At 39.6% G+C, this 24,671-nt stretch overlaps 1 protein-coding gene across 1 annotated transcript in view; it reads right to left on the bottom strand.

The window, feature by feature from the left end:
• The window catches only part of plekhm3 (pleckstrin homology domain containing, family M, member 3), a 50,152-nt gene that overhangs the window by 3,246 nt on the left and 22,235 nt on the right, over positions 1-24,671 (bottom strand). Inside the window, exons 6-7 of the mRNA XM_079821459.1 lie at positions 16,352-16,415; positions 3,982-4,139 (exon numbers count right to left, since the gene is read on the bottom strand). Coding sequence (XP_079677585.1) covers positions 3,982-4,139; positions 16,352-16,415 — 222 coding nt within the window. The remainder of the gene's footprint in view (positions 1-3,981; positions 4,140-16,351; positions 16,416-24,671) is intronic.

Raw genomic sequence — 24,671 nt, 5'->3', positions numbered from 1 at the left:
CTCAGTTGTAAGTCACTTTGGATAAAAGCGTCTGCTAAATTAATAGATGTAAATGTACTCAAAAAGGCTGTATCAAAATACAGTAGTATTGCAAAATATTCATCCTACTATAGTGAAAATTATTCTAATATTTGGTGCTCAAAAAACATTTCTTATTGTTATGTTTTTGTGAATTGTGCTGCTTAATATTTTGGCAGCGGCTATTTGCACCAAGTGTAAATAGCAACTAGATTCTATTTACACTAAGTGAAACAACATTTTCTTAGCAATAGATGATATTTACATTATCATAATTTACATTATCATCATTACATTAAGTGCAAATATCTGTAGATGCTATTTACTAAGTGAAAATAGTGATTTCATATGTTTATGTGAGATGGTGGTCCAGTGGGTTAAACCATGGAACTGATATGCAGAAGGTTGCTGGTTCAATCCCAGTGGTCACCACCAGTGTGTCCTTGAGCAAGGCACTTAACTCCATGTTGCTCCAGGGGGATTGTCCCTGTAATAAGGGCACTGAAAGTCGCTTTGGATAAAAGCGTCTGCCAAATGCATAAATAAATAAAATACATAAAAATATATTCTATGTAAACCATGTAAAAGTAGCAGTTCTTTGCAATGTGTAAATATTAATTAGATGTTTATACTTTATTTTGACAGATACATACCATTTGCACCTCAGTGTTGTACATTAACAGGATGCAATAATAACAGTGTAAATGATTATATTTATTACAATTATTAAATGGATGCAGCCTTAATTGGATCATTAAAGCCCTCCCCCTACACCTATCCCCAACCCTAGCCAATACATCATTTTTTTTATTATTATTAAACATTGCGTTAGGCAAATTATTTCCACTTTTAGAACATTTTTCTTAATTTTTAAGATACCTTTCCGATGTGATATGTGACGAGAAAAGGGAGAAGAGCGAGCTCAGCAAAAGGCGGATTTGAACCCGGGTCGATCGCGTCAAAACCTAGATCATTGAGCCACTGAAGATGTTGAAATATGCACGTCTTTTTTTAATCTTGTTTGTCCCGATCAGGCATTGTTAGGCGGAGCTAGTGCAAAAAGTGCTTGCCAACAAGGCACGCTATTTGCACTTGGTGTAAATAGACACTCTGTAATATTTTTGTGGAAACCCCAATACATTTTTTTTCATGATTCTTTAATGATTAAAAAGTTCAAAAGAACAGCATTTGAAACTCTTTACTGTCACTAGTGATTAATTATTTTATTCAGCATGAACACTTTTAATTACTTTCTTTAAAGAAACCTGTGACTTAAAAATGGCGTAAAAAATAAAAACATACTAAACTCTTACTTAACTTTTTTTGAAATTCAAAAAATGCCAAAGGTTTTCTGTGATGCGTAGGTTTAGGGGTAGGGTTAGTGTAAGGGGATAAAATATACAGTTTTTACAGTATAAAAACCATTACACTTATGGAGAGTCCCATATTCAAGAACGTGTGTGTATGTATGTATGTGCATGCATGTGTGTGTGTGTGTGTGTGTGTGCTTATTTATGTGATTTATGAGGACACAAATTTGTATAATGACAAGGGTATTACACTGGTATTACAACGTAAACGTGGTTTATGAGAACATTTCATATGTCCTCATGATTAAAATATCTTTAAAAACATACTAAACAATGTCTTCTTAAAAATTTAAAAATGCAGAATGTTTTCTGTGATGGTAGGTTTAGTGTAGGGGGATAGAATGTACAGTTTGTACAGTATAAAAACCATTACGCCCATGGAATGTCCTCATAATGTAGTTGCACCAGCGTGCGTGCGTGTGTGTGTGTGTGTATAAACATAAATATCTTCTTTTATGCAGTCCCAGTCTATATAAAACTACTACTCCTTCACTAGAACAATTAGGAGCTCAAGGGCTCCTCATTCCTCTAAAGAGAAACAACTTCTCTCGGTGCGCCATCATGGGCGGTAGTAGCCCAGTGGTTAAAGTTTTTGGGCTGCCAAGCCAAGACTTAAACCAAGATTACTGTTGGCAAAGAGTTGTGCCATACTAACCAGAAGTACTACTGGTGGTCTATTCCTGAAAAAAGGTCTGCTTTGCACAAAAGCATAAAAATGCCTTGTTTTTATTAGAATTTTAGGAAGTCATTCCTCTTGACATAATTTGATTTCCTCTTTATAGAGAACTGTCAGTAAACGGACGCCCAGAACTGAAAATGTCTTGCAATCTGAAGCATGTCCAACATGAATAAAACCTAAAGCATGTTAACAAGATAATACTAGCTGACAGGATGTCTATTTTAAATCAGCCTCTATAAATAAATAATTCTTTCCAACAGTAAGGATCCAAAAGCCACAAGGGCTGTGGTGTACTTGCTCATCAGAGAGGTGTGGTTTGTGGAATTTATGGTGGGGCGTGGAGACACCTTCTGCTCTTATGACTGCACTAGTGGCCTATTGAGCATGTACTGTTACGGATACAACAAAGTGCATACAAACACACCCATGAAATTCTGGAAAAACTAAACAGGGTCACACAGTGAAGCAGTGCAACACCTGGATCCAGCTGTACTAACAGACATGCTCAAACTGCCTGCATGGACAGATGCGACTGGGTCTATCAGTGAATCAATATGTACCAATAGTAAGGCTCGATTCATATAATTAAATGCAATGAATCTCTTCATGCACTCATTCCTTTTTTAAGGAGAGAAAATAAAACCGTATGTGTTGTGCACTGAAAAAATATAATATAATAAAAGAAAAAAAAAAGTCTTGCGTAATATCCACTGATTAGACATAACATTATGATCTAATATTAATTGTGGTGGTCCCCCGTCAAGGCATGGACTCCACTAGACCCCTGAAGGTGTGCTTTGGTATCTGGCACCAAGATGTTAGCAGCAGATCCTTTAAGTCTTCAAGGGAGGTGGCGTCTCCATGGATCAGACTTGTTTTTTCAGCACTGTCCAGTTCTGAGGCTCACGTGCCCTCTGTTGGCGCGTTCGGCGGTGGACAGGGGTCAACATAGGCACCCTGACTGGTCTGTGGCTATGCAGCCCTATATGCAACAAACTGCGATGCACTGTGTATTCTGACACATTTCTGTCAGAACCAGCATTAACTTCTTGAGCAAAGTTTGATCGGACTACACGGGCCAGCCTTCGCTACCCACGTGCATAAGTGAGCCTTGGCCGCCCATGACCCTGTTCCTTCCTCGGACCACTTTTGATAGATACTGACCACTGCAGACCGGGAAATTAACTTTAAAGATTATTAAATGTTGTAAAAGTGCAGTTCATGTTAACTAATGTAGTTAACCAAAGTTAACTAATGAAACTTGAAACTTGCTTATTGTAAATTGTTACCGATGAATGTAACTGCACTAACCTTGTCTAATTCACTTCAAAATGTAACACAGCCCTAACCAATGGTCATTGAGGCTTTATCAGTGTTGCCGTGTGAGGAGCTATGTTTAAATAGCAGCATCTGTTCTGGGAACTGCACTCCACTTCGCTGGAGAGTCCGAAAGATTCTAGTCACACTGGTGGTATGAAGACCAGAGAGCGGTTTATCAGCTGCAGGCCATAAGCGGCCAACAAACGGCATGCTGAAAAAAGCTGAGATGCTCGAAGGATTAACTGTCCCCTTACAAAGGGTGTACTATCACTGCATCATCACACCTCAATCCACCACCCGCTGGGTGTGACTAACATGAGACAGAGGCTGGACAATCATCAGCAATGAGCTGCGGACCACTTGACAGTCAACTACCACTTGTATGAGCTACATCTGGTTCCTCTGCTAGGACACCTGTCTTTGAAGGAAACTCACTTCATATATCTCACCTTGGGTCTTGTTAGTAAAACGTATTCGCAAAAATGGCTGAAAAAGTGAAGCTACTTTTATGTTTTTAGGCCATTGTATGTAGCATTTTTGATTTCACAGAGCTTAAACGTCATGAGACATTTAGAGGTGAAACAGTGGTCTCACCTTCTGGTGGAATTCTCCTGGAAGGGATAGATGACCTGGCCGTTTTGGCAAAGCTCACAGATGAAGCCCTTCTCCCGGCACAGACTACAGCTGTAGACATGAGAGCTGGCAAACTTGATCACCTTAGACAGGAAGGGAGCAAGCTTTCCATCTATGACCTGCAGAAAAGAGAAGACATTACAAAAGTGGGGTTAGCTGTAAGCATTCCATGACTGTAGGGGTGGGCGATATGACCAACATCTTATATCGCATTAATACAAGTCATTTTATTTCACTACATCAAAGTATAGTTATTTTTGCTGGAAATAAGGTTATTACGAAATCAAAAGTTTAGATTCCAATCAAATTTCACAATCCTCAATTTAAAGGGTTAGTTCACCCAAAAATGAAAATTCTGTCATTAATTACTTACCCTCATGTCGTTCGACACCCGTAAGACCGTTCATCTTCGGAAGACAAATGAAGATATTTTTGTTGAAATCCGATGGCTCAGAAAGGCCTCCATTGGCACAATGCACGGTTCACTCTCAAGACCCTTAAAAGGCACTAAAGTCCATCTCACTACAGTGGTTCTACAATAACTTTATAAAGCGACGAGAATAGTTTTTGTGTGCAAAAAAACCCTAAATAACGACTTATATAGTGATGACCGATTTCAAAACAATGCACCATGAAGCTTCGAAGCGTTATGAATCAGTGAGTCGATTCGGCGGTTTGGATCGCCAAAGTCACGTGATTTCAGCAGTTTGACACGCGATCCGAATCATGATTCGACTCGCTGATTCATAACGCTTCGAAGCTTCATGATGCAGTGTTTTGAAATCGGTCATCACTATACAAGTCATTATTTAGGGTTTTTTTGCGCACAAAATCTATTCTCGTCGCTTCATAAAGTTATTGTAGAACCACTGTAGTGAGATGGACTTTGTAACGACATCTTTAGTACCTTTTATGGGTCTTGAGAGTGTACAGTGCATTGTGCCAATAGAGGCCTTTCAGAGCCATCGGATTTCAACTAAAATATCTTCATTTGTGTTCCGAAGATGAACGGAGGTCTTACGGGTGTCGAACGACATGAGGGTAAGAGGGTAGAATTTTCATTTTTGGGTGAACGAACCCTTTAACAGCAAAACTGTTATCAATAAAATAATAAATGAATTACAAGCAAACAGGACAAATGAATGCAACAGAACAAAGATACAAACGAAATAAAGAGTGCTTTATGTTTTTCAGGTAGGCTAATATTGGCTCGTTTCCACCGAGCGGTACGAGTCAGTACAGTTTAGTACGGTACGCAATTTTTGCCATTTCCATTGTCAGAAGTTGTGAATGGTACCCTAATTCCGAACTGTACCACTTTTTTGGCACCCTTCCGTTGGGGTACCTAGCACAGTAGTCCGGTACTAAAGGGTGGAGCTAGACTCACTGCAGAACGCCGATTGGTTGACAGAGTCACTTGCGCATGCTTTTTCGGCTGTGTTTTTCCTTGCAACCTGCAGCCTTGGCTCAAACAAAGCGTGTCTTCTTCTTGTGACAACAGCAACAAGCGAGAAGCAAGAACAAGATCTGCTGTATGTTGTCCTTTATTGTTTACTGTTCCGCTTTTGTCTTTGCGCAAGAATGACGTTGATCGCTACACCATGCCTATCATAAGCGAACTGTTACCGGTGGAAACGCAAGCCAGACCAGGGTTTACACTACTGAATCGTACTGTACTGTCATAACAGAAGAAATACTACAGAAATGTAGGACGTAAAGCCGCGCCGTGTGAGCGGCAGCTTTTTTGCATGTTTCATATGTGTGCTCACATTGTATGATTTAACATTTCATGAACGTTTAAACTAGCAAGGCTTAAAAGTGCATGCAAATGATAAACTTTTCTGTGACACCACAGCACTGCAATGTCATATGAGTGTAACTGCAATAGGTGCAATAGTCCAAAATCTACCAGTTGTCAAATAACACATTTCGCCATATTCTACCAGTATCGTACATTATATATTAAGGGGAATCGCTCACCCTTACAAGATTGAAACTCAAAACGGACAGTAATCGTCCTGTTAACAGTTAAAGGTCTATCTGAGATTTTAGCGACTGGACAAACACTTAAGAACAAGCTACAATGGGAGCCAAGTACAAAAAAAAAAAAGAAGAAGAAAAAAAGACATCACATCAGGAATCCACATGAAAACTAATGAATGCTTAGAGAGTGGGGGGCTGGCTAGGGATCGAGGGTGGGGTAATTCCTTTTGGGAGTCTGTTTGCAAAAAATAATATGTGAATGCCATTTATTGGTCAGAGTAGTTAAAAATCGGCCTGGTCTTTGAAAGCGGGACGCTGAAGAAGGTGTATTGTGGGCAGTTGAATGAGACAGGGGAAGGGGCCTAGACCTCCAGTGCATATTCACCAAGGGGGCAGAGACAAGTGGCTACACCTGGCAGCACTGCAGCACACCAATTAAAGGGCCTGCCAGCATTCTTCAGCCCTTCCACAAGGAGCCAGCCACAGAATGGAGGAGGAGAAGAGGGGACAGGAGAGCTTGGGAGGGTGGGACGGGAAAAGAAAGAATAAAGGAAGGACCACCACAGTCTCCCACGAAGGACGCGCACACACATACGCAGCGTGAGCGGGGAGAATGGGTTGAAAAGGGGAAGGTTTGTGTGGGAACAGGGAATCTAGGCTCTACAGCCATCACCAAAGTTCCCAGATGATGTGTTTAGTTACTTAAAATGTGTTGTGTAGTGTTTATATTTATGCATTGGGCAGATTCTTGCTTCCCCTTGGAATCCCATAACTTTTGCCAGCACAATGCTCTACTGTTTGAGCTACATGGTTTATTGGAGGGTTGTACCTTTCTTACATTTGTGTATTAAAATATAATTTGAATCTATGGGAATGAACTGGGTACAACTGAGCGATTTATATATGATACTCTATGATTTTTCTGCCAATATAAGATTGAGCAACAAAGGAGCATTTTAAATCTACTTGGCAATAATTTTGTTGACCATTGTTGCAGATGTTTCCTCTAACTGAAAAAAATAAAAAATAACCCTTTTAAGCCATTTCAGAGCAAACATATTGCAGATGCACATTTATAATACAGTATACTATAAATATTTTTAGATTCTATTAAATAAAATATTTAGATTATATTAAATAGTCAAAAGGCTTCTTTTTAACACCCAGCTCCACCGTGCTCTCAAATGTAATTAATAATAATAATAATCACCATCATTAATATATATATACACAGTGTATGGATGTATGTGTATTCTGTATACACATACACACACACACACACACACAAACAATCAATACACACACACACACACACACACAAACACACACAAACACACACAAACACACACAAACACACACACACACACACACACACTAAAAATTGTATTATACTTAAGTAGCTTTAAGGTGCTATACATAAAGAAAAATAATAAAATATATGACAATACAACTATGGCTATAAGATTAAATACATCCAAGAATATTTTCATTACATTTAGTCCCTTTTAAATATTTCGTATTTCACTATTAGAAAAAATTCTTCATATTTCACCAATGTACTACCTAAGTCAAAAGGACTCGAGGCAGAAAGACCCACAATGCTATAAAAGTAGTCATTGTCATTGCCCAATGAACATAGAGGTGATGCTGTTGGCAGGCTGTCTCAGTACAGGCACCAGGAGAGCCCTTAACCATCCATCCATCAAGTAGCTTTCAGTTCAGAGTCAGACACTCCTGTTTTTCTCTGCCCGGGCTGACAGAAGCCCAATAACCTGCCTTTTCCCAAGTGAAGAAGTAATATAGCAAGGCATTAAGGAAACGCTGCAAGCCACCAATCAAAGCGGTGGGGTGAGCACACTTGCCGTCCTTTGGTAAAGATGATGTATACTCCCCTTGATCAATGCTGGCAGAGGGAGTAATTAAGCATTTCAATAATTTAGCAGGCACGGTGTGCGAAACAGCGAGTACGCTTACGCCAGGCTTGATGGGGAGGGACTGTGAAGAGCAAGAGGGCTGTTAAGAAGAGTTACTGACAAAGTAGTGAAAGTGGGAATTTATGTATCAACAGCTAGACACGCTCAACTGATTTCAAATGAGTTGTAGTAATTGACCCTCAGGGGCTCAGTTAAATAGTAGTAAGGATAAATGTTACCTAAAATATTAGTATACATTTAAACTAGGGATGCAAATATTGGCCGAATATTGGGCTTTTTGACGGGGTTCGGTTTCTGAATTTTTTTCCACCAAACCATTACGCTGGTCGACGTAATGACCACACCGTTGATTACGGGAAGGTGTTTACTAGGTGGACCGTTCAAATGCAGTAGGCTGTGAGAAAGTGAAAATGGAACTCGTGAGCAGAAAAAGTGTTGTTTGGCAGTACTTTCAGTCAAAAGGAGGCAAGCTATATGTTCAAGGCAAGCTATATGTTCAAGTCGAGCTATATGTTCAATTTGCAATTTGCCAATTTGTCTCGTTTTGACAAGGACCCTAAACAATAGCCGCTGTTAAAACATTTGTGTATGAAACATCCGAAAGAATACGAGTTGTGCATGAAGGAATCTACAGACAGCAGCCAAAATGCAGCAACTTCAGGTACGGCAAAGGAAGGACAGTCATCCTGGCATAATGTTGCCTATTCTTTCTTTGTTTTTTTTTTACAGTTAAAATAAAATAAAATGAAAAATACACTGGTGTGGACATTGTTTACTTCATTAATGTGTTTACTGTGATAATGGACTGAGGATGGGAGTAGGATGCGGTATTCGGTTTCGGGTTTCGGCAGAATCTTAACCAGTGGATTCGGTATTCGGCCGAACCCCAAAAATCTTTCGATCGAACCCAAAAAATCGATTCGGTGCATCCCTAATAAAACACAATAATAAATATAAATTTATATTATTTTCATTAATATATGTTAATACACTTATTATACATGATATACACTACACATTCAATATCAAAAATGACATTAAAGACATTTATAATGATGCAAATATAACGAATCCTGAATTGAGCAGCAAATCAGCATCTTAGAATGATTTCTGAAGGATCATGTGGGACTGAAGACTGGAATGATGCTGAAAATTCAGCTTTTCCATCCCACAAATAAACTACGTTTTAAAATATATTAAAATAGAAAACAGTTATCTTAAATAATAATATTTTCACCAAATTAATGTTAATTCTGTATTTTTGATCGAGTTAAAGCAGCCTTGCATAAGAGACTTCTAAAACATTAAAAACTTAGAAGAATTTAATTAAAAGAACCCAAACTTTTGAACGGTAGTAGTATACATTAAAAATGTATACATTTAAAACCTCAAAAATTAACATATATAAGTCACTAATCAAATTTGAGACATTATTAATCATGTGCTTCAAAAGATGGACATCTGACCATCTGTGCAAAGATTTTACAAGATGCACATTGGATCATCTCAAATAAGGATGGAGAACATGATCAACAGGAACAATGGCATTTTATTCAAATGTTTATGCTGAAAAAAGCCTATAAAAATGCACATGTATTAAAGTTGGGCAGCTCACTAAAACCAGCATCTTTGTGGCTATTGCGGGGGGCATGGGTGACGTCTGCCAAATCAACTCCCCCCAAATCCCCCATCTTTTGCTCCTGTCTTGCATGTGCTTTGTCGTCATTTGCTTAATCCCCTAAAACCACAGTTTAGCGCCTACTTCTTCATCCCCTTCTCAGCCCTGGCCCTAATGTCCTTGCCTGCTCCATTAAACGGCAGAGAAAGGGCCCAGATTAGACAGATAAAGAGAGTGTGAGCTCTGTTTGGATAACACCCTCCCTGCCAGGGCTTCGCAAAACAGGATTACAACCGGCGTGTGTGAGGAAGTGGGAGAGAGCTGGCCAGCCAGGGTACCGTGTGAGATGGGCACAAGAGAAACGGCATGAAGATCCATCACATATGTGAACCATGTAAACGCATTGGTCACAGCAGACCAGGTGCAATGTAGGCATCCTAGAAGCAAGATGGTTTTTCGAAAGTTGATGTTTCTCTTGGTGAGAAACAATGCTAGATTCCGATATGTAACTTCTGAGGACCTGTCGCTTGAGCTCAATTAAGTGCATATTGTAGCAAATTGCTGGCAAGACGTGCGCGTTTTCATTTGGTACAACACATACAATATAATTAGCATTTATATAGCACTCTACTTGTGTCCATCTTGGTGCACTTGGTAAACGTTTCATACTCTTCCAGTGAAGATATCAAACAAAAAGCAGTTGCCAAACAAAGCTGGCTTATGGGCAAGTCATATGCAAACAAATATGGTCAATGGGGTCATTTTTTTAAAAGAAGACTGCCTAAAACGTAGTGCTAATTGTTAGAACTAAATGGAGGGGAGCATTCGGATTTAGTCTATAGTGTGTTTGGAGTCTTGCTGGAGATAGTTCAGCATTCAGTGACCTCGACGTGGAGGGCGAGCATTCCAGAGCCGTGGAGGAACCGGCATTAAGTAGCAACACTAAAAGAAAATGGCTCCTTAATAAGGTAAGCCAATTAAGAACTGAAAGAGAAAGTAATGTGACATGAATGGGAAATGCCTCAATTTTGGGCCTTGCACAGACAGAGGGGGAGAGAGCATAAAGGTCTTGTGCTGAATGCAATGAATTAAAAAAAAGTACACAAGAAGAGGGACACAGTACTGACAGTACAGAGAGCGTTTAAGAATCACGGACTGTGCAGATTCATTTCAAACATGCAAGTATGAGCCAAATTGTTGTGACAGAAAACTGGTTCAAATTAAACAGACACAATAGCAAAACAATTTTCAGAATTTTTAAAAAGAGTAGACCATTTTTAGGTACCCACAGTGCTTGTAACATTGTACTCTGTTTTAAGACCCACAGCTGAGCAGGACTGCTACTGTGACACAAACAGACAGAGAAAAAGAGAGAGAAAGACTATGGTAAGCATCTACTATAATTGGTCAAATTTAGGGTTAAGGGATATAAAGAGACCTTTAAAAACCTGTACCACTTTATTTTGTGGCATATAAAAACAATTAAAAATTAATTCATTAAAAAATTATATAATATATTAAATAATTATAAAATAAAGTTAATAAAATAACTATGAATTTACTTTAAATGGAATAAATAAATAAAAAAGCAAGTTGTAATTGATATGTAGAGTGAAAAAAAAAAACACAAAAAAGCTAAAGTGTCGGGCAATGGGATATTGGGGAAGAATAGAATGGAATGGAAGCAGAGGTAGGACTGTCACGCTTTGTTTTTCTGCCTGTTGCTTCTGAATGGCAGTAATTAGTTAGCTGGGTGGGGGGAACATAGGGTGGAGTGGGGACTCCAGCCTCCCACCAGGAGACAGGAGGGAGAGGGGATGTGGGACAGGAGAATAGATGTTCTGAGAGCAACAGAAAAATAAGGGCAGGGGTCATTCCTAAGAAACAGAAGAGTGACAAAAAATAGTGGTGTGGGGGTATTGCAGAGAGAAAAGGAGGGAAGATGAGAACACTGTTTCCTATATCCCTGATATACAGTCATGGCTAAAAGTTTGCAAACAGTTTTTTTTTTTTTTTATTAACAACAATGGACTAAATAGGAAACTACACGTTTCCAAAGAGAAACACTAAAAAGTCTTTAATGTTGTATTAAAGCCGGGTGCACACTGTGCAATTTATAATAGTCCTTTATGTTTGTTCCTTGTCAGACTGTACGAACATGGTCCCCGCTGTAAGCCATGTCACACTGTAAGATCGAAGTTGTCATCAATGTTAGACTGTACGATAGTCAAGGCGCGATAAAAACGGACGCACGCAAGAAAACTCGTCCGGAGTTTTATATCATCAATTAATGTCGCGTTCGGTGACAGTGAGCTGCATTACACGCGGGACTGAAATGGTGGCTACAAAGAAATCTCTAGCGCTCATTTTGGTCATAGTTCGTCTTGAAAAACGAAGATAAAGCCGGGTGCACACTGTACGATTTTGGCCACGATTTGGCCGTCTGAGACAAATTTTGCAAATCCTAAAAGATTCCTCTGATCCTAGGCTAAAATCTGAAGTCTTTGATCGTTAGTTTGACATGCTCCCCGGCAGCCGATTTATGGCCGCTGCGAACAAATTTGACCGTAGACGAAATTCTGGCAGTGTCAGAAGATTTGCCGTACAATCCTGCAGTGTGACTTCACCTACAACAACCGTCAAATTAGTTTTTTGTTTTTCAAGACAAACTACACTCTAAAAAAATTATTCAGTGGCTTAGTAAATATCACAGAAATAATTAACTTTATTAACTTAATAAAATCTCTAAATATCATTTACTTGATGTTTTGAGTTGAACATACCAAAATAATTGACTAAAATCCAACAGTTAATTTTGTCTCAAATTTACAGTTATATTTAACTTTTTTTTCACTAAAAGAATTTACTGTTTGAATGACCAATTATTTATTTAAAATATACTTAATATATTTGTGAAATTTCTATCAAAATAGTTGAGAAAGGAGAATTAAATCGATCTGTTTCAATAACCACAAATATTACTTAATTAAAATCAAGATTATTAATATTTAACACACACTGAAGAAATCTAGTAAGTTTACTTGATTAATACATTGCACCCCTCCCCCGCCCCTTAACGTGACAACAGCTCGACAGTTGATTGAGCGTGGGCTGTTTGAATTCTCTTCAGTCTCCAGAGCAGTTCCTTCCTCTCAGCGTCACAGAATACGAACATTTCCTCTGTGAAATTCAGGTTTGTGTGTTTTATTTTATCTGTAAAATCATTACTGTGCTTAAAATCTTTTTATTTAATGCAAAACCACAAACAGGGACGCAATGTAAGTAAACGAGTGTGGCATCTGTCTTTGAAGCCCCTGGTGCCTTGCTCAAAACACAACTTTATTCCTTAAGATAATGAATATAATTAATTTGAATGATAAAATGTTCTTAAAACTGTGCACTGTTTGTTTATTGGCAAGTTATGGAGTCAGGCGCGTTGCAGCATCTTTGAGCTATGAGTGAAACGCTGGACGGCGGTCTGAAGTTCAAAGTCCACCCGCAGAGCGCGAGTCCATCTCAGGCTCGAGAAACGGCGCTGACACGGTGGAAATAGGATAACAGACAGGTTGATTACACTTGAATTACTTTTAAATGTTTCATTTTTACTTCTAAAATGTGTGTTACATGAGTTTAAATGTTGCCAATATTGTACACATGTCAAAACTGTAATATATGCTGTATTGCTCATCAACAATAAAGGCCAATGTCATGTATAAGTGTGGTTGTGTGGAGTATTTTACAAAGGTTTAGAGGAAATTAAAGTTAATATTAAAGTTATACTATGAGTTAATATTACTCATAAATAAAAACAGTTAATATTAATCATAAATATTGGTTTTTAAATGTTTTCCCCCCAATTTTTTCTACTCAATTTTATTTGTAAATGGACCAAATGAAGTTACTCATATCTACTTAATTTTTTACTTGCATTTGCTCAGCTCATTTGGTGTATGTTATTGATTTCACTGCTTTAAAATGTACTCATTTTTTTTTGTAAATTGAGTAAATCATAGTAAACGTTTTTAGAGTGTATGACCAAAATGAGCGCTTGAGATTTCTTTGTAGCCACCATTTCAATCCCGCATTTAATGCAGCTTACGGTCATCGAACGCGTCATTGATTGATGATATAAAACTCCGGACTCCGGCAAATCTGGTATCGTTGGACTCGGCAAGGATTCAGGAGACAAAAAAGTTATTCCCATGAAAATAAGTTAATCACACCCAAAGTTATAAGCGTTTGGGGAAAAAAATTATCCACTAGGTGGTTTCAAAACTTCTCATGCTCCTTCAGGGCATCGTGCTGATGACCCATATTGAGTTTCGTAACAATCCGTTCATGTGTTCATAAAATACAGCATTTTAGCACATAATTCAAAATGGCCGACAGCCAAAATGCCAAATCTTCTGACACTGCCAGAATTTCGTCTGAGGTTACATTTTAATCGCAGCGGCCATAAATCGGCTGCCGGTGAACATGTCAAACTAACGATCAAAGACTTCAGATTTTAGCCTAGGATCACAGGAATCTTTTAGGATTTGCAAAATTTGTCTCAGACGGCCAAATCGTGGCCAAAATCGCACAGTGCGCACCCGGCTTAAGATGGTTTGAAGCCTTTTTAGCTATGCTAGAACAAAGAGAAAAAAGATGATAAGCCCAAAACAAGAGCAAATTATTTACAAGCCATAAAAATATGAGGCGTTGACAATGTTATATATGGATTAACAACAACGCAGAAGGTTAATGTGTCAGTGACACTGAGGCTGCACATAGATCTACAGTAACTCTCTGAATGTGAGGGTTGCGAGGGAAGGGTGTGAAATACACCCTCACTCTCACAGCCTCTCAACGTCCACTGCCAGATGACACTGAACAGACACGCCGCATGATGTGATGATGTGTTCTACAGGTGTGTGTCTGTGAAAGCGATGAAGTCTTTTATCAGAATCGTACGAAGAGATTTGTGTACATACAGTCACTTACATACATACGTGTCAATTTAGCCACTCTTAAAAATGTATGAATGTCACTGCATTGGTTTGATACAAAATATCAAATCAAGTGGCATTTTGATTAAACACAAAGTAAAACATTTAAAAAAAACAATTCCATTAAATTTTTGGGGGGTTGCTCAAATGTTTGGCAATGTTTTTTTTAATGTTTAATGCTCACCAAGGCTGAATTAAAATAACTGTTTTCTATTTGAATACATTTTAAAATGTAATTTATAGCAGCCATTACTCCAGTCTTCAGTGTCACATGATCCTTCAGAAATCAAGAATAATTTCTTATTATTATAGCATCAATGTTGAAAACACTAATGCTGCTTCATATTTGTCATTTGAAACTGTACTATACAGTCCGTGATTCTTCAGGAGCCTTTGATGAATCGAAAGTTCAAAAGAACAACATTTATTTGAAATAGAAATCTTTTGTAACAATGTATTTACGGTCACTTTTGATCAATGTAATGCATTCATGCAGAATGAAATGACCTTTCAAAAAAAAAAAAAAAACCTACTGACCCCAAACTTTTGTACGACAGTGTACACTGTTCAAAATGAAGAGAAAAAGTATTGTTTCTGGATCATTTTCATAGTTACAGTAATACATATCTGTGGTTACTATGCTAGAACACCAGTGTGATGTGAATATGATGAGAACTGACTTCATGCATACACACGCACAACATCTATACACTATTTGAGGCTGTAAAAAAGGATTAGAGAAGTGAAGTGAAGAAAACACCTGACATATATTGCTTGCCAATTAATTTCCATTTAGATAGATATTTTCTAGTGCAATGACATTAAATTTTAAGGGCCCTATCATACACCTGGCGCAATACGGCACCAGGCACGACGCAAGTGTTTTTTGCTAGTTTCAGCCCAATGCAGATATAATTTTCATGTCCTGCACCACGTTGTTTAAAAGCATTTGCGCCCATTTGTGCGCCCATGGGCCTGCTGGTCTGAAAACGAGGTGCGTTTAGACGCATTGTTGGCGCGTTGCTATTTTGAGGCAAACTGAAATAGACTGCGCCATTGACCAACAAACACCTGGTCTAAAGTCAATGGAGCAATAGTTTTTTTGTTATTTAAAGAGCACGTTAGTAATGCGTCTATAGGCGGGTGCACAACGTGTGCACAATCTGCTTATTACACACACAGGGACACGCAGCAGCACGCAAACATTTTTAAATATTAAAAATAAAAGGATCCCCTTCTGGAGAAGCATTCAGTCTTTCCGCTTGCAAATTCGGCCATGTAAATAGCGAATCCGCCATGGCGTGAGCGCAACTAGCTTTTAAAGGGAATGGGAGATGAGACTCTGATTGGTTTATTGCATGTTAGGCCCAAAACACAGCCATTATCCATTAAGAGAATAGGGACAACCCTTTCAGACCATACGCCGGGCGTGCAGACCATTTTTCCCGTTGTTAACTAGCAAAATTGGATTCAGACACACCCTAAATGCACTTGCACCGTGCACTTTAGACCTTTAAAATAGGGTCCTAAGTGTGGCAAAATACTTTTTGGAGCAATTGTTATGTGTTGACAGAGTTCAAAATCTTTGAAGGTTCCACACATCTGCAAGTGTGTTCGTTTTGTTGTGTGCTCTCAGCTTAGTTGGCTACACATTTTACAGTATTTTACTCCATTCACCAGAATTTCGTAGATTATTTCATAGATTAATAAACAATAAGTATGAAAAAGATACTGTGCTGGACTATATGCATGTATATAGGTATATAAAGAAAAAAAAGGAATGGTTAAGAAAGGAAAGAGAAACTCACCTGCTGCAGATCTGCCAATGAGTAGAGGTGCACGTGCTGTAACAGGTATTCTCTGGGAAAGATCCTGCAGAAAAAGTAAGAAAAATAACATGAAATAGCATGAAAAGCATATAAATATTACCTCAAGTCATAACTGAGCCTGATCATATCTGTAGAAAAATAACTACAATAGCTTACACGCATATACATACAAATCTATTTCAGAGGGAATGCTAGTTTCCCGCCATTCCCTCTGTATCCATGACAACATGGGTCCAAATTGCTTGGAAATAGGGGTTAATTCAATTGAATTAGAAAAAGGCTGTAAAATAGGCATTAAAAAGCACTACCCCTTATTATGGGTGAAGTGGGGCGGCTCTGTCTCTCTCTCTCTCCATCTGGCTGGCTATTATGGCCCTCTTCACCTCTCTCCTCCCATGAGCCTACACTCGCTCTTTCCCTCTCTCATTCACCCACGCCTGCTCACATTACAAACTCAAGGGCCCACAGAATTATCCAGAAAAGAGGGGAAGGGAAAAGCAACAGGCATATTGTGAGGTGGAGAGAAAAAAAACGATGTGCGGTTGCGAGAAGGAAATAAAACGAAAAACAGTTATTGATCTTTTACTTTTACTAACTACTTAGTCCATAATATCCACAGACAACTGACCCAGCAAAACGGATGATTCAGCCTAATGAAATGTTCCTCATTGGAGATGCATAAAACAATTCATTCAGACACAAAGCTATTGGTGCAGCCACACTATAGCTGACTACTTGAACAGGATTCTGTCTTTTTTTTTTTTTTTTTTTACCACAAAAGGCTGGAAATTTGGATCTATTAGGTAGTTTGGCACTGGAAACCGGTGCATCTTTACTCCTGCCCACTAATAGTTCCTCCACTCCGCTTCCTCAGAGGCTTGGTTCCGTCATTAGCAGCCCGTCAGGCAGATGTTGGGAATTAGAGAGCCTTGCAGACCACAAACACAGCTAGAGACAGGAGAGAGGGAATTTATGGCATTAAGGCATGGGAGGAAAGCATGCTGGGTAGTTTTGAGCTGCAATGGGGCATTTAGGAGTGAATGTAGCCATTATATTATGTAGAATAGTTTGTGTTGATGCACGTGGCCCATGCTGCACAAATGCATGTGTGGTTTGAGACTCGCTGGACATCTCAGTCTTCAGCTTTAGGGATTGTGGTGAAGCTCCATTTTTTTTTCATTCACTGCCATAATCTCATTGCTGGCTGAAAAGAAGCATGGCGGTACTCCAGACAGCCCTATTCACAGCTCATCCCTCAGACCTCATTAGGCCAAGCAATCATTACAGCACTAATCTTAGTCTAAACTGAGGCATGGAGGCAGGGGGTGGGATGTTTACTAAGCTGAGGATGAAATCTCTTTTCATTTGTTTATGGAAGGCGTAAGGGTCAACAGACAAGAGTTGCCGCAGGTGTCATTAGTGCAAACAGAGCTGATGACAGCTGCTTTGTTTTGGGTTTGATGTATGGCACGTCAAAAACGATACTTTATCAAGAGTTGTGAATGCGTTGTCTTAGGGTTAAGAAATATATGCATTAAAACCTAAAGAGAGAGAGGAAATGTGCTGCATTGACCATGTTGTACCATGTTCTGTAAACTCGTTAATGGAAAAAGAATGACGCATTACGAGGGGGACTTTTTTGAGGGGCGGTAAATAATGGCGCAATCACCAGTAAATTGACATGGCTAAACGTAGTAAATTACATTGCGTGATTCATTTAAATACTCCCCTCCCATATATTTTGCGTCTGAAAGGGAAACTCCTACAAATGCATATGCAATTAGCCTGGTCCTACCAGACTCTCGTACATTTCCTTTGTACAGAGAGTCTGGCCACTCTCCATTAACAAGTGTTTACTTCCTTTAAGGCAGGTACTCAGTTGAAGTTTAAAACTATTGGATCTGCCCCCAGAGCCAGTCTGGATCTGCCATGACCAATCGCTAACATTTGGTCGTGACGCATGTCATCGCAAACTAGCGCACGACATTAACGTCATCGTTCTCAGCCACTCCCTCTGTTCGCTGATTGGACCGGTTAAAATTTGACCGGAGAAAACCACAGAATATACCACAATCCCAGACGGAGTACTGAAGGAAAATGAAAATTGAGCGGAAGTACATAGTAGGGCGGTGACAGGCTAATATGCAATAAGTTCAGCTGCAAAAATGACTGTGTACACGCCTTTTCAGCGCTAATTTTTCACTGCATGTCTTTAGTAAATCCTGACAGGCGCCTGACGGGGTTTTGCGCTGGCGCAAGATGTTTGTTAATCTGGGCCTTTGTTGTTCTTGCTCCATCCAAGCAATAAATGCACGTCCTTGAATGAGCGTATTTACTTCAACTGCTTAGGTAATGTAAACGGTATGACCCATTTCAGCGGCTGCCAAAATTACAATTTAAAGGTCCCATGGCATGGCATTTTTCTATTATTTTATAATGTTTCCTGAGGTGTACTTATATTGTTAGTATGACTTTTACATCATAAAATGTCATAATTTAGAAATAAAAGGCATTTTTTCTATACTGCTGTTTGCCCTGTGGCTGAATGCCCTGCTTCAAGAGGCGTGTCTGCTGTGAGACTTCAGTAAAAACGCCCACTGTTGTGATTGGCTGACATCTTTGCATTTTAAATGAGCGGAGGGGGCGTGGTTTAACGAGGTCTAGGAGGCAGGAGCAGGCACGAGCTGCTGCCAGAGAGACGGATGGACCTGAGTTCACTTCACATCAGTTCTCAGCATGTCTGAACTGTTGTAGTTACAGCATATACTTCAGGTTATTAGTCTTTTTCTAGTCGGAGGGACTGTCACTCATGTCAGAAAGTTAGTAACTTTAGTAAATTATGGATCAGCGCTGACTGGAGACGCGAACCCTTTAGAATGATTCAGTCCGATTTGGTGAACTGATTCGGTTCACTAAAAAGAACTGGTTCAAAAGAAAGATCGTTCGCGAACCGGACATCACTAATGTACCAGAGACTGAGCTCAGCGATTGCTAACAAAGTTATTTATAGTAACTACTGAGTTGTGAGAGCTGTCTGTCAGCACGAGTTTATTGTGTTTGTATCTGAGAGTTCTGAATAAACACGAGTCCCAGTCACACCGAGTCCGTCTTCATCATTATTACCAACTTTGTAACACATGCAAAGTACCATTACAGCTGTCGAGATGAACGAGTTAAAAGTAAGTGTGGATAATAGCATTCTTTTTAAAATAAAATAAAAGCGTCAGTGACGCGTGTTGAGTACACAGCGCAAACAAAGACACAACAGCAGTAATCGAATGTAATCCAGTTTATTGTGGGGCTAGGCTGGCTAGCCCGGATATGCTCACGCTTACCCCCCTTCTGCTTAATCTCACGCCGCGTTTGGTGCCTCCGCTGTGGGCCAGATGCAGTACTGGGGGTCGGGGATGTTGAAGGCCGAGTCAGTGCAGCCCGAGCTTCGGCGTGTGTGAAGTTTATCTCTAAAGATCTGACTCTGCCATGTTGAGCAGAAACTCATGACTGTATGCACATTTTAGAACCGATAGACGCGACGAGGACGTACAAAAACACTGACTCACAAGATAGAAAACACCGTTCTGTCTGGAGAGAGAGAAGCCGCTGCGTGTGCAGGAATAATAAATAATTAGCTACACATCAGAAATCACTGATCACAGATCAGAAGGAACTGAAAAAAGACTTCTGTTTTCATTTGTACATCCAAACACTGAGAAACTGCCAGCATTCACTCGTTCACAAGCCATGATCTCTCGAGCGTTTGCATGGGCGTGCCAGATTCTCTGGGCGGAGGAAAGGGAGGAAACCGTTCCTGCTTGGACGTCAAACCAGGAGACTTCAGGATTGGCTCGTCTGGCCTGTCATTTTCTCAAAGGCAGAGAAAGACAGCCAGAACTCGGGTTTACACCGATCAACATTTCTATCCACTTGGGGACAATATTCAGGCTAGGGGAACTCATATTAATGTTGAAAAACCTCATAAAATGGTAATTTAATGCCATGGGACCTTTAAAATCAGTTAGAGTTACAAAAATGCATAAAAAAGCTCCATTTTACGGTATGTGTAGGCTACTTTCCTATCCGACCTGGACGTGCTAACAAGGACGCTAAAGACCACAGCCCCTAGCGTCAGTCGCAGTTTCTGTTATAAATAGTGCAGTGCCCTTGTGATATACGGCAGCCGAAGCTGTTCACGTGAGCACCACGACGCATGCGCGGGAGCTACAACGTAAACAGCGTAGGAGACTGGCACAGGCCAGAACGAAATTGTTGAATAAAGTTTGTTTTTGCACACAAAAAGAATTCTTGTCGCTTTATTAAATTAAGTTTGAACCACTGGAGTCACATGGACTATTTTAACAATGTTTTTACTACCTTTCTGGACCTTGAAAGTTTTAATTAAATAGATGTCTATGGAAGGGACTGAGAGCTTTCAGATTTGATAAAAATATCTTAATTTGTGTTCCGAAGATGAACAAAGTTCTTACAGGTTTGGAATGACATGAGGGTGAGTAATTAAATGACAGAATTTTCATTTTTGTGTGAACTAACCCTTTAACACATACAGCTCAATGCCTGTAAGAAGTCTATGTAAACACATTTAGCAACATTTGCTTTGAAATGCATTTCTCATCACTTTGCAATGGAACTAATTTTTTCCCCAAATATTTCTTCATATTTAGTACTTCAAAGTACTAAAAAGTCATAATGGGACCATTAAGGAACTGGAATCGATAAGAGGAATCTTAAACCAGAATTTTTGGAATCACTCTCCACAGATTTGCAGCCTTAGACGGGTATGAACGCCTAATAAAGGGTCTGGAAACCACAGAGCTCAAAGCTTTACATACCCACAAATCTGACATAACAAGTGAGGTATTACTGAACATCTTAGGAAGGCTGACAAAGAAAAGATATTGCATTGACAAGATTCCGTGTTCTAATGCGCTATCTTGTGTATGACAAGATGAAATCCTAACTTAATCCCTAAGGATGTGTTGTTACACTGATTTGCCTGCCTTTGTCAAGCTTGTTCAAGTCAGGACAGTGTGTGAAAAGAAACCTGCTATCTCTCTGGGTGTTCATTTACCTCTGGCCATGATAACAGTCTATTTTCTGCATTCTATATCCTCCAGCATAAATTAATCTCTGCTCATGGCACAGCTCCATGTCTGAATCTTTTGTACTTTCTCAGAGTAAATACATACAAGTGCTGGTAACCAGACGATATTTGGCCTGTTGTCAAACAAAAGACAACTAAATTCAGCCAACGTGATCAGAGGGTGGTAAGCACACACGCAAGAGGCTATATGTTGAGATTTTGCACTTTTCCCTCAAACCCCTATGGATAGGTACTCTCTTATGGCAGAGGAACTGTGATTATGTGGATATGAAGCCACCTGTGATTGGTCAAAAGTAGATGAAGAAGAAAAGTCAGCAGGCACCATATTTAAGTAAACAGGCTTCTTGTAGTTGTTACTGAGAGAATTGTGCAAATTTTTTACAAATTGTATTAGTATTCAACCAAGTGGAAAGACAGCATTTCATGGGACACAATTATATGATAAAATACCACTTTACAAAACTGAAATTACACATTATCATAAGAACTATCATACAATCTCCTAAATTATGTCTCAAGTCCTAAGCACTACAAAACTACAAAGGTGTGCTGTATAGCCGCACTTCCACCAAAATTACCTGGAACAATTTGTCCCAGGAACCTTTTTCCCCCAGACCTGTTATTGTCTGCGTTTCCACCGCGGTCTGATGTACCGTGAAGTTACCTGCAAATTAGTCCGGTGATGCAGGACTCCACGCGACTTTCCAGTTCCCGCTGGATTTCGTCCTCTGCATATCTTAATAAAGCCTGAACCTCATCGTCGGTCCTTCAGTCATATTTTTTAAACTCCATTGTTGACTTGAATAGCAAACAACTCTTACTGCATGCACCGCAACAGACTTGTCAAAATGTCAACCAATCAGCATGTTCAGCGCCCAAGTCCCACCCCCTAAAGTTCCTGAACTTTAAAAAAAAAAGTATTAAATCGTGAGCAGGGACTTTCTGAGGGGGTAATTTTTACCCAGAACTTAATTTAGACCCTGGTCCCTGCAGTCGAAACACATCGAGTACCACCCCAAAGTCCCTAGTTCCTGGGGAAAGTTCCTGCGGTGGAAACACGGCTTTTGTGTTTGATTCACCAAAAGAACTGGTTTATAGGAGTCATTGATTCAGGAACCCAATCAACTGGCCTGTGTAGATTTGATTCACTTAAAAGAACCGATTCACAAGAACAATTTTCTCAAGAATCAGACTATACCAACTCCACTGTATGCTTATGATTCATGAAAAAGATCTGGCTCATAATAATTATTCGTTTGGGAAATGGACTACACTGGTCGTGTTGTATGTTTCACACTGTGGATCCAGTAGCAGTGATGCAATGCCCCGGGATAGTAGAGCAAATCAAAACTGGTTCTTATTTCCCAAGCCTAGACTTGAGGGAGCACTATTGTAAGGTGAAGACTAAGGTAGTAAGCATGTGTGTGCCCCTGCAGTTCATTGAGGTGTATTAGATCAGACTCAACGGTGTGGACTGTGACAGCTCGCCCTCTTCTCTCCGTGGCTTAGTGTAAACACTTGTGGGCCTCTTCACGACCACTGATGAGAGTCCGGGCTGGGCGATGAATGGCCAAGGTAATATTTTAGCGCCACCGCCCTCATCAATCCTACACTGTTTAGAAAAGCGAAGCATTAGCCTGATGCCTGCTAATAGCCTGGCCATAAACACTAGCCATCTAGCGCTGCCTCCTGCTAGGGTCACTGCTGCTGCACCCCGTAAACACAGCGGCCAGATAAAGTCACCGCTCAGTAGGCAGCTGGGACCGCTCCAAGGAGATGAACCTCGGAGAGGATATTCAGTTCAAGCTGAGGTTCCCTTTGCAAGAGCCCTCACGTCTGCACTTCAAACGGCCATCCTGCTTCTACGTCACCATGGAGTTCAAAGGAGCCAATACATAGGAAAGGGTACAGGGCCATTCAATAATTCAGTGATTCAAACAACAAACAGTGTTCTGAACATGTGGCTAAGAGTGCATTAGCAACACCATTAAGTCAACATCTGAAGTTTTTTTGTTTTTGTTATGCCATACCTGATTTCAATAGGAAAAAAGAAGAAGATGGAAATTAGTTTACCACAAAAAGAGCTCCATGTCAATTTGAGGATATGTTTCATGGGCACTAGGAGAAATAACCTGCGGTTTTCTCTTAAAGGGATAGTTCACAAAAAAATGAAGCTTTGGTGATCATGTTATAAACATGACTTTCTTTCTTCTCACACAAAAGAAGATAATTTGAAGAAGTTGTTTCATATATAATAATAAAGATAGATCCAGGCTTAGAAGAACCACAGAAGTAAATGATCACAATTTCAGTAAATTTTTGGGCGAACAATCTAAACTTCCACTTAACACTAAATTCAGTAAACATTTATCATTTTCTGTTAATATAAAAAAGAGCTGAGCCATTTATTGGGGAAAAAGCTGGTGGTAGCTTTCCATTATGTGATATTTCATCACAGAGCTGTACATGCTTTCGTCTCCTATGGTGTGAATGTTTAAGGCCTCTTAGCGCAATCTCATGGTCTCCACACTGACCCTGGTAAGAGCATAAAGCATTCATCACATAGACAAGCCTTTTAGTGCCGAAACCTTTGCATAAACACAGCTCCTTCACATTCCTGCTGAACATGGCCCTTAGGAATCCGCTAAAGATCTGCTTATTCCCAACAACCAAATGCATTCCTTGAAATAGCATTAAAAATTCATACTTCAGTGCTACATGCTAAATACATATGTCTATGTTACAACTAAGCTACCTCCATCTTACACATTGGCAGGGAAACAAACCAGGTGCGACCAGCAGCCGTCAACCACTATTTTATGTGCCTTGCAAGACTCTACAAATATTTATCACAGTAATGTAACCTACATCAAATGAATAATGAAGGATGTTATTACCATGAAAAAGTGTAGCTATTATAAGTAGGCATTTATTTCCTGTTTGAAACAAAATGAATTGTTCCACGAGCTATATATATTTAGTTCCAGTCCCATCTTACAAATCTGCAAACAGAGAAGAAAAGCTCAGTGCGTACCCCTGCTAGCCTAAATCAAACACTGTTATCAGAATCACTGGACTACTACAACCAAGAAATATTTATACACTCATGCACTGATATCAAATAAGTATTTATGAACTTAAGCTTATCTTACTGACTCCGCCAACTGTTTTTATGTCACT

This window comes from Gobio gobio (genome assembly GCF_949357685.1).
Source record: "Gobio gobio genome assembly, chromosome: 7".
NCBI classification, from domain to species: Eukaryota; Metazoa; Chordata; class Actinopteri; order Cypriniformes; family Gobionidae; genus Gobio; species Gobio gobio.
The sequence above is the reverse complement of the archived record's forward strand: the minus strand, read 5'-3'. Positions and strand labels throughout refer to the sequence as shown.